The sequence below is a fragment of the Ruditapes philippinarum genome, unplaced genomic scaffold (assembly GCF_026571515.1).
Source record: "Ruditapes philippinarum isolate M1 unplaced genomic scaffold, ASM2657151v2 ctg596_1_1_1_1, whole genome shotgun sequence".
Lineage (NCBI taxonomy): Eukaryota > Metazoa > Mollusca > Bivalvia > Venerida > Veneridae > Ruditapes > Ruditapes philippinarum.
In genome coordinates, this window is record NW_026852247.1 from 141,467 (window position 1) to 153,589 (window position 12,123).

At 31.2% G+C, this 12,123-nt stretch overlaps 1 protein-coding gene across 10 annotated transcripts in view; it reads right to left on the minus strand.

Moving 5' to 3' along the window:
- Positions 1-12,123, minus strand: part of LOC132753972 (probable splicing factor, arginine/serine-rich 7) — a 37,676-nt gene that overhangs the window by 9,350 nt on the left and 16,203 nt on the right. For 3 of the 10 annotated variants that reach the window (XM_060744589.1, XM_060744573.1, XM_060744549.1), the window contains 8 exons: positions 10,767-10,796; positions 10,308-10,331; positions 7,154-7,255; positions 6,970-6,990; positions 6,397-6,429; positions 5,775-5,888; positions 3,386-3,424; positions 854-874 (listed from right to left, as the gene is read on the minus strand). In XM_060744589.1, the coding sequence (XP_060600572.1) occupies positions 854-874; positions 3,386-3,424; positions 5,775-5,888; positions 6,397-6,429; positions 6,970-6,990; positions 7,154-7,255; positions 10,308-10,331; positions 10,767-10,796 (384 nt within the window). The remainder of the gene's footprint in view (positions 1-853; positions 875-3,385; positions 3,425-5,774; positions 5,889-6,396; positions 6,430-6,969; positions 6,991-7,153; positions 7,256-10,307; positions 10,332-10,766; positions 10,797-12,123) is intronic. The other 7 variants (XM_060744608.1, XM_060744596.1, XM_060744615.1 and 4 more) reach the window with 5 other exon arrangements.

Sequence of the window (12,123 nt, forward strand, 5' to 3'; positions counted from 1 at the left end):
GGACGGACAAGCTGATTCCAGTATACCCCCCTTACAACTTTGTTGTGCGGGGGTATAAAAATACAAGTTCTATTAAAATACCCTAAGAGTAGTAGTATTGATTATAACTGTATGCTACCAATATAGTAACAGAATGTGGCATCTGGCCAGGCTCTATTCTGCTGGCTACTCCATTTTATTGTTATGATATTGAAATTCCTCAACGCACAAATGAAAGGATAAGTCCATTGTATAAAATTAGCATGGTTATAGATTATAGCAGTAAAGGGGAGGGGGGTGGTGGGTATGTACAGTCTGAAACTTCAATAATCAGAATATAAACTTAGAAAGAGACTTTCTGATAGTGAACAATGTGGTCTTGATAAAATGGAACATGTTTTTTCCCTCTCTCTTATATATATCAATATCAATTAAAATTTCATGTCTTGAAATATGTTTAAAAAATATAACAAAAAATTCTTAAATCTATTAACTGCATCATCTAACTTATATTTGTTGAACCATATCTTCACAATGCTTGGTTTACAAGGTAAGAAGACTCAGTCTTACACACATAAATACTGAACTTTTGACTAAATTCCTACCAAAAATGATAGTTCAGGCAACACATATTTGATCTCAGTTATTCTGAACATAAGGCTTGGTATATGGTTTAAACATATTTATGTAAGCTTGATTGCAAAACAAGTTCTTGCAACTTATATTAATCACTTTTGAGTCTGCTTCCTGGAACCAACCAGTACTGGTTTCATATAAAGAAACATGGCTTGGTATATAGAATCTGACATCTAAAAAACTATTAACAACAAATATTTAGAAAAACTCCTGGTTTTTTAAATCTTTATATACAAACCTTTTTCTTTTCATACCAATCCTATTTGATAAAAATATATATAATGACTGAGTGTGGACAAATAAATGGTGGGTGATAGCAAATTAGCAATAGTTCAACTTATGCATGCCTAGTTCTCGTAAGTCAAAATAAAGATATAGCCATCATGGCACTGCAGCCCTCACCAGTATAAATGGTGCAAGAATTAACAAAATGTGGTATCTTAAACTTTTTACAATTTAAAGAATTGATGGTACCTTGCTTTTAAAACATTATTAACCAAGATAAATCCAAAGATGCACAAATCAATCCAAAGATGCTAAATATCATTTCTGATTTATGATTATTCTAATTGTTTAATGAAAGAAAGCACATAAGTCAATCTATTCTTAGCTCTGATGGCCTATACAAAGACTCACCGAATCTAATTGTTAAATCTTGATAGAGAACAGTCTAAGAAAGCTACAGACCAAGTTAAATGAAGATCTATTTTCTGAATAAGTGGAGATTGCATTGATAAAATCCTTTTTCTAATTTTAGAATTTTTAAGTTATTTGAGCTACATTTGTGTATGTTAATAGGGAAGAATCAAGAGATGATGTAGACAAAATCTGGCAATAATTTGTTAATAGCAAACTGAAATGAAGTCATTTAAATGATTTTCTTTTTAAGCTTTTAACAAAACATTCAAATAACCAATTTGTGTAATCTTGGAAAAGGACCATTTAAATATGACAGGTCTAGAAATGTGAACATTCCTTTTGAGAGAAACAATCATTTAAACATATTAATATTTTTTTTTCAACCAAATGTATTTTGTATAACCGATTTAGTACTTTTATAGGAAACCATCTTAGAGGCTTCAGATAAAGTTCAGTGATAATTAACATGTCTAAAAGGTCAGACAAACTGTACTTGATATGTACTGTAACCCAATTTATATTCGGGAATACAAATTTTCGCGTTTTGCCGTGGTCGGACATATTCGCGAATATTTATTTCCGCGTTTTCTTGATTTCCGAAAAAAAATATACGCGGATTGGAATGTCCGATGGGGCAGTAAAATCCATTAGCCGACTATTAATCTTCAATAATTGAGGTCATTATTGGTGTCTTAAATGGGATTTACAATACGCTAGCCTTATATTGTATTGGTAAGTGAATTGTGATCACAATTCAGCAAAACATTTTCTCTATATATGTACATGTACGCATCGTTCGTCTTCATTTTATCTAGAAAAGTCTTTAAGAAATTCAATTTAAGCGTTTCATAAAAAAATACCTTCTCCAATCAGGGATCGAACCCACGCCGAGAAAATTATGTTATCTGAGTCCGCAATCTAACCAATTGAGCTATACAGGCTAAGTTTGACGGTAAAAATCGATACTAGTATGAAACCATCTTGTATTTCACTGTTTGTAATTATGTACACCCAATACCCTTTTGTGATGCTCGATAGGTTTATACCACCTTTGTCTTAACAATTCACTCAAACAATTATTTTATAGGATCCAAAAAACAATAGCCTTTTGTGATGCTCGATAGTTTTCCCACTTTTGTCAAACGATTTATTCAAACATTTATTTTAAAATAAGTGCGAGTACTTTGTATGCATATACTTAGTATAGAAGTGTAAATATGAAGAAACTTAAAACTGACACATGCTCCGTATAGTACCCTATACGGAACGTGATTGACAATAGGCCTACTAGTATTTCATAAACTGTATTAAAATGTGGATGTTTATTTTGATTGCTATATTGACATAGAGTTCTTTTGATATTTATAAAATAGTAGTAGTTTACTAAGTTTGTGTTTTAATTGCTTTATGGCAATATTCATAACAATTCATTACTTCCTAACAGGTGCCCGTAAATTCGAATATATACGTTCAAGTAGCTTTGCATAACCACGTCTAAAATAAAAATTTCTCTCCAATTTATTCGCTAAGTCGTGCGGACTTATTCGCGCAAACAAATATTTGCGCTTCGTGGCCATCCGCGAATAAAGCGAATATTAATTGGTCGCGAATATTCGTTGGGTTACAGTATGCTACATGTACTGATGAAGTGAGTTGATAATACAACCATTCATTCATAAGATGATCAAAGACTGGTTCTTTGTTTAGCTCTGACAGCCATTAAAATTGACATGGTTTGAACAAATTATCACGAAAAGATCAATAGGATCATATACAGGAAATAAAATTTGAAATAAACGTGACAAATGCTTTCAGAGAAGACCATTGGTGAGTATGGATACAATAGAATCTGTGCTCCCATACTACTAGGTCACCATGGGCAGCTGATAAAAATAATTTATTTATAAAATATGATTAAAGATACCATTCCATGCAGCCAGTTACAAAAAAAAGTTTCACATCTTCATCTTATTATTTTTTTTTGCACTTAAATATTCAAATAGAAACCTGGGTAAAAACATTTTTTTCTATGCACATATTGACAGAATGTTATTTTTAATATCAAAAATAAAATAATATGACAATGGCAAAAGATAATATCCAATATATGGACTGTGAGTTTGTAATTTACCTTTCACGATTTGAACTGTTTTCAGTAGGTTTGCCAACACTAAATAGACAAAACAAACCTTTGTTAATACCCCATTTCAAAATATAAATATTAATACATACATAATTATTTTTTAAAAAAAGCCAAAAACAACAATGTGTGGGATAGCAGCTTTAAAGGTAAGAAAAAGGGACGGCAACGAGTATCGATTTCAGTACTCTGTCATTCTTATAATCAAGTACTTGGTTACTTGGAAGATTTCTTTGGACTGTTAAGATGTGTAACCATTTTTCATCTATTTTCTTTTTCTGTCAAACAGGTCATGAGAATGAAAACAGTAGTTAATTTATTATAAGTATGACACCATCAGCAATCCACAATTGTTTTACATTTTGATACACAGAATTAATATTGTTAAATATTGGTGATTCAAGGGTCTAATGAATCACTTAAATCTGACATTCTCAAAAGCTATTTGCCCTTCAAAATCGTTGAAAAGTACCTTGGTATAAATTCCAGCAACACATTTTAAATGAAATGTCATAAGCGGGCGAAAATGATATCAGCAACCATGTTGTTGTTTATTGCATACATGTACACCTGCCAAACTGCTGACTGCCTCATAAAAGACACTAACCACTGTCAATTTGCTATCAATTTTCACAACTTTGCAGGGATGTTTTGAATAAATTTAACAAGTTTATAGTGGACATTTATATGTAATTCTAAATTTTTTATTTTAAAATGATAAATATGTTTACAATGATAAAATGTGATTATTTTTCTCTAAAAGATCCTCAAGTATCAACTTTGTTAATCGATACTCAAAGGTTCGATTTCAATTGAGTACTCGATTAATCAGTTACTCATTGCCATCCCTAAATAAAAAGCTCTCTGATGAATCATCTATTTCAATGTTAAAGCAGTTATTTAAGAGTCCTTACACACACAACGGAATTTCAGTCTGTGTTTCAGATAAAGTTATGAAACTTGCACACCAAGTCTTAATGTGTTGACCATATTTACCAAGTTATTTATCAATCCTTCAATACATAAAATAATAACAACCCACACAAAACATGTGCATACAAACAGGATTTTGAATAACTTTAGACAGGTTATGTATGCCATGTGTTGCCATAGTTTAACAAGCTACAATTAATATTAACTATGGAACACACAATTATAATAATTAGTTCTTAACTTAGACCAGTTTGTCTGTTAAATGGCCATAAAGCACTAAAATCAGCAAAAATTTGTCAGAAACAGATGCAAAAATAACTACTGTCTTAGATACCTATGTGATAAAATGCTAAAAGTTAGGAAATGGTTACTATTAGAAGGATTCATAGCAATATCAAGCATTTAAAAATTAACTATAGATGTCACTGGAGTGATCAATATAGGTCCATTTATTACTATTTTTGAAAGTGAACATTAATGCTAAAATTGAAGTAAGTCATTCAAGAAGCACAGAGAATGTTTTTAAATAGGCATTGGTGAAATCTGAGTTTTATCTGACTAGAAGCCCAAATGTTATTTGAGCCGCGTCACAACAAAACCAACGTAATGGGTTTGCGACCAGCATGGATCCAGACCAGCCTGCGCATCCGCGCAGTCTGATCAGGATCCATGCTGTTCGCTATCAGTTACTCTACTTGTAAAAGGGTTGGTAAGCGAACAGCATGGATCCTGATCAGGCTGTGCGGATACGCAGGCTGGTCTGGATCCATGCTGGTCACAAACCCATTATGTTGGTTTTGTCGTGACGAAGCTCATTTATTTCTATGCATGTTAAAAAAGAATGAGAATCCCTATTAACCCAGAGAAACTTGAACTAGCTATGATCTAATAGTTCAATTTGTCATCTTAATGAAACTATCTTTTCAAAATAAGTTTGTCAAAATATCTATAACAAATTATACACACCTTAAAATTTCTACAAAATGTCAAGAACTAATATTATCAATATAAAAGTAGCACATTCTTTTCACTAAAAGTTTTAATAACTTATCCAATCTACAGTATATACCTTTTCCAATGACTATCCTTTGAAAAAAGTCCAAATAAAAGTTATGACACACAGAAAAGAGTTAGCCAATTCTCTTCAATTTGCAATTTACTATGGCACATTTTGACAATAACCATGGAACCCTTACAAGAATCAGAAAGTTACTGAATGCAATTCTATAGAAAAATTAACAAAATGTTTTTCAAATTGTTAACAAATATATCATTAGAAAAACAAAATATCACCTCATGTTTTAGACATAAAAAGAAATGTATAGTTTCTTGCTAGAAGTAAATATTAAATGTGCAATAGCTGACAACAAAATGAAGAGATAAGGAGATAACTGTGACAAGCAGAACATCAAATGTATACATCATTAGCATAACTACAACACTATACCTGCTAGATCCACGATATGACCCCTCACGTCTCAGTCGTGGTGGAGATGCTGAACGAGAACGTGACCTCTTCTTAGAGCGTGACCTACGACGAGATCTACTCCTTCTACGACTTCTGTAAGAATAAAGTAATCAGTCTCTACCATTGTTACAAATTTCTTATTTCCATAGTAAAATGCAACTTTTATAAAAAAGGATTCATATGTCACAAGTATGACAAATATAACATATCATGCAGATACTGTTTATGTAAAGATTATATCTGAGCAAATATCTCACTACAATTCTCTTCTTGTTTTTTAATTAAATTTAAGTTCCAGTTATACGCATAATGTTTTATGACAATTTATCCACTTAAATGATGGTTGGACACATTGAGTGCCACTTAATGCATTATTTCAGGCACAAGTCAGTATATGGTTAGAAACATTAACCATCTATAAGTTAGCTAGGTAGGTTTGTAACATGAAAGAATTCAACAATCTTTAAAGAATGGTGACCAACAGCATCAAGGGGATGCCTATACTTAAGCAATTGGGTATATTTTATAACAACAACTGCTATAAAGGAAATCTAAGTTGTAAAGCATAGAGTTTAGTTGATCCTTAGTAAGTTTGCATTACCTTGACCTTCTGGATCTACTATGTGACCTTCTCCTGTAAAAATACCAAGATATTTTCCATCTAAAGTTGTATACTTTATCATAAAAGCTTATATAAAAAATTCAATTTCAGATTTCCTTGTGCTTAAAATGATTATTTTTTAGGAATTAGGAATTAATTAAGAAAGACAAAATCTTTAAATTATAATAAATGTGCTCAACTCTTAAAGATCTTGATTTTCATTTTGATGTTTCAAATCAAAATGTCATTCCATTTTTAAGATTTTAGGGAACAACCTAAAAATAAAATAACATTCAAAATTTAACAGTTATTCAGGGAAATCCTTTCAAGTCATTTTCTTCATTCTAATAATGAGACACATATTCTATGCCACTCAATGCTACAATACGATTTTGGTTACCTAAGACAAAGAGCTTGAATTGTTTTTCATGTTGCATAACCAATATGACTGAAAATAAAGTATGCTTTAAATAGTTTTTGTCAGAAAATAATCAGAAAAGAAAGTAACATATTTGGCATTGTGTCAACTTAGCCCAAATGATTTGATTTCTTTCATGTTTTAATCATACTGACCTTACAACCTTGTTCTTTGACCTTTTAACAAAAGATAAAAATATTGTGTAAACTTCACATGGTTAAAAATTTCAATTTTATCTACAATTTTTAAAATAAGAATATCAGAGCAATAAAGTAAAATTAGTTTCTATATCGTGAAATTTATCACCATAAAAAGAAAGGTAAATAAAAAATTACATACCTTGACCTTGATCTTCTTCGTCTTGACCTTGACCTGGATCTTCTCCTTCTTGACCTTGACCTAGATCTTCTTTTTCTTGAGGATGACCTTGACCTTTTTCTCCTGAAATATCATTACTTAGTTAAGTAACTACTATTCAAAAATTATTTTCACTCTATATTCATACTGAGAAATTTCTTATAACTAATATCTGACATGCAAACACCAAAAGTACTGCCAAATATATTAATTATAAAAATTTGTTTGCTTATGTTTATTTTATCACTAGTATGTAGCAGTACATTGTGTTACCATCTTAGTACTTTTCAATGTCATAGCTGAAAACATAGGCGGGGAGGGCGGTCAAAATTTCTGTAAATAAATTGTCTTTTCTGATTTAGAAAGTCATACAGGATATCCAACTTCTGAAAATTTGATGTTTTCCTTTACTAAGATAACCTGACTTGCCATATACATGATGATCATAGCTTCACATAAACATAGATAGACTAAACAAATGCTTAATTTATACAACTTGTACTGTCTAACTCTCTAGTTGAAGTCAGAGAATCATACCAGGGCTCACGCTGTCGGTCGCCATAGTCGCCATTTGCGATTATTTTATAAGATTGGTGATTATTTTTGCATTTTGGCTACAAAATCTGGCGATTATTTTTTACTTCCAACAGTGTTTATATGAGGTGTGAAAATCGATAATGAATGCAGTAGACCCAATTAAACCAGCGGGGTGCATTTAATTGAGTGTCAACTTTTTACCGGTAACGTGCTGCTAACTATATTGCCCGAGGTGATAAAATACATGCAAGATGTATAATTGTATAAGTACTTTAAAGATATTGTCCAGCATTTATAATAGCCATCAAATATCCGTCAATTAGCCACAAAAATCGTTTTAAAATTGATAAACTGGATATTGACTTACCCAAAATTTACCGTGAATTCCAGTAATTGCAAATTTTGATTTTTTGTTTTGTTTTAAGCTACTTGACTAAATCGCCAGTGGAAAACAATGGTAAAATATTTAACAAGAGCCCGGTTTGAGCCGGGTGATGCTCCCCGAATAGGTTTTGGACACAGGAAAGTACACCTCTTGTAGTTTCAGAGTTATGTCCATGGAAAAAGTTCAAAGTGCAATAATTCCAAAATTAGGAAAGGCAGAGTTACTGTTCTTTGCACTGCACTTTTAATCACTGTTATCTATCAACTTACCAAGTTTCTTGTTGATATCTCTTATGGTTTCCGAGTTATGTTCCGGACAACTTCAAAAAGTAAAAATAAACAAAGGGCAATAACTCCAGAATTAGGCAAAACAGAGTTATGATTCTCATGCACTGCACATCTACCCATTAGGGTACATCTACCTACAAAGTTTCATGTTGATATCTCTTATAGTTTTACAGCTATGTCCAGTACAAGATTTTTCTTAAAGGGGAGATAATTCAAAAATGAGGCTTAACAGAGTTATGTTTTTTTGCACTGCACTTCTACTCAATGAGATCTATCTACCTACAATGTTTCATCTTGATATCTCTTATAGTTTTAGAGTTATGTTCCGGACAAAGTTCACTTTTAAAATTAACTAAGGGCAATAACTCCAAAAATAGGACAAAAAGTGTTATTGTTCTTATGCACTGCACATCTACCCATTAAGATCTATTCACCTACAAAGTTTCATGTTGATATCTCTTATAGTTTTAGAGTTATGCCCCGGACAAGATTTTTCTATAAGGGGAGATAATTCAAAAACCAGGCAAAATAGAGTTCTGGTTCTTTGACACTGCACATCTACCCATTGAGATCTATTCACCTACAAAGTTTCATATTGATATCTCTTATAGTTTTAGAGTTATGCCCCGGACAAGATTTTTCTATAAGGGGAGATAATTCAAAAATGAGGCTTAACAGAGTTATGGTTCTTTTGCACTGCACTTCTACTCAATGAGATCTATCTACCTACAATGTTTCATCTTGATATCTCTTATAGTTTTAGAGTTATGTTCCGGACAAAGTTCAAAGTGTTGAAATTAACGAAGGGCAATAACTCCAAAATTAGGACAAAAAGAGTTATTGTTCTTATGCACTGCACATCTACCCATTGAGATCTATTCACCTACAAAGTTTCATGTTGATATCTCTCATAGTCTTAGAGTTATGCCCCGGACAAGATTTTTCTATAAGGGGAGATAATTCAAAAACCGGGCAAAATAGAGTTATGGTTCTTTGACACTGCACTCCCCCTCAATGCCCTCTACCACTGTATGAAGTTTAAACAAATTATCTCCAAGGGTTTTCAAGTTATGCTCCGGACAAGAAAACGGACGGACAGACGGACGGACGGACAGACGGACAAGGCGCCGACTATATGCTCCCCCGAAATTTTTCGGGGAGCATAAAAAGTATTAAATTCCAAACAACTATTTGCACAACAACCAAAATTGTGAATATTTCTTCAGAAAACAGGAAAAATCCGATTGTCACATATTTTCGCGACACCGATAATTTTTATATTTATTTAAAGGTGAAATAAGCTATGTTCTGTTTAAAAATCTTTACTACTATGGCAGAAAATTTGTATTACATTGGTGATGATGATATTTTTCAGTAAACTATTCAGAAAAAAGGCTGCATTCTGTGAATGAGTTTGCAAACTTGTGTTATTTCTATAGGCTAATATGACCTAGATCTACTCAAGTTCTGTGTGAAATGTGGAAATTGACAGTGGCTATAGCTGACAAAATTTGATTAGAACTTCAACAAACAAAAAAAGTTGTCTGATAACAGCATTATGTAAAGTTATAATGAATCTTTAATATTATTGTTATACAGTAATTATACTAATTATAATGTTTTTATTCTGTTCTATAATAACAATTAAAGTTGTGGTTCTATTTAAAAAAAGGTAGTTATCAATATACACAAATGTATCAGTTTATTTGAGAATCCTTTTAAAACTGAAAGATATAAATGTAATGTTTATTTAATCAACTGCTTATGTTGTTAATCACTAATTCGTGAATAGTCCGCTGAACTTTAATTTGGCTATTATTTTTTTAAGTTGAAATTATTGGCTATTATTTTATTTGAGCCAGTGTGAGCCCTGATCATACCTACAAAACAGATAAAGTATAAATATAGAACAAAAATATCTCCTTACCCAGTGCCTGGTCCGCCTGGCATTCTGTAAAAAGGAAAAATAGGAAATCAGAAAATATAGAAATTAACTGCAAATGAAAATGACAAGATTTCAGATAAATATGAACAGATATTAACAGAAATCATTTAGTGAATAAGTGTCTTTAGGACTGGGGAAATCACTTCAAACTAGGGAAAATAGGATTTACAAAACTTTACATTAGTTGAACAGTTAAATATTTTTAAGCTTAAATATGAAACATAGGCATCTAAAAAGTATTTGGAATCAACAGAAATCAGTTCAGTAGCTTTGAGATTTACAAGTTTCTTATGTATTCTATTAGTAAAAACTTAGTTTCAAATTTTCAAGCACTCACATTTTTCAAAAAAAAAAAATCTAGCAAATGTTATTCATAGATAAGGATTGTAAGCAAGGACACAGAGTTTATTAATATAGAATGACTATTCAAAATACACATACCCAGGTCCTGGTTTCTTCAAACCACTTGTCCTGAAAAGATTAATGATATCATGAATTTATTCCTGAAGAAATACTTTATAGATACATGTGTTTATATCTACTTAATTTTAATAAAGTCTGAAGATTTTTGTTTGAAACAAGAGGTCTATGATGGCCTTATATCACGGACTAAAGAAACATGTCCTAGTAAGTGGGGAAATGATATTTTATCTATGATGTCAGCTTATGATTATATAATTATGCACCATGTAATAATTGCAAAAACAAACTTCTCTGAAACCACCAGTTAGTAAAAGGGCATTGTTCTCAAGGTCTGTTAACAAACACAAGAAAGGATCAGCTTATGTTATATGGGAAGTTAGCATTGTAATAAATGAGTGTAATACATTAAGTTTGGTGACAATCCTTGGATCTTCTGACAACTCAAGAGTGACGAGAACCAATTTTGTGATGATCTATAAATAGATTCATCAAAAAAATTATCTAAGCCACTATGACTCGTATCAGGAGCCAACAACAATCATTTCATAATAAGAAACATCCATTAAAAGATGCAATATAATACCACATATATTCTAGATTAATTCGTCAATTAATGAACCTTCATATAAAGGTTAAATCTATTTTAATATGTGGTATTTGCTTATATGGGCTGACCACATTTACTCATACAATTTTAAATTCGATCTGTATAAAAAATATACAGTATACTGATCAAGTTTAATGAATATTCATCCATTAGTTTATGGCCAAAAGTTGTTGTGTTTTTTTTTTAAAGATCAATGGAATAGTTTAATGTCCTTTTAGAAAGGGAATAAAGCAAGAAGGCATTGACAAAGTACTAACTTATTTCAGTGAATATAAATACAGTATTGGTGGTGCTAGATGCCACAATGTCCATTCTACAGAAATAATTTTTTTTTTCTTATCATATTTCTATACATTTCACATACAATTTTTTTATTTCAACCATACAGAAATTAGGTCAATCAACATCAGACTAATACATCTTATTCACTATTTGAAACCAAAGCAATGTTCTTCATGCAAAATAAATGAAACTAAAAAATAATGAAACAAAAAATTTCATAGTTTATAATCAAAGTAGTCACATACAATGAGAATGCAGAAATATAACTAAGATAATAGAGTGTATAACATTAACCAATTTTTATACATATACAACTTATCATATTTACAACACAGCTATTTTTATAAGGTGCTAATGCTAAAATCTATCAATAGAGGATATTGAATGAGTGTTAGTCTAATACTGACTTTGTTGAAAAGTTGAATAAATTATATTATGCAAGCCTCTGGCTAGCATAATATTATTTTATTCAACAAGTTCAATAAA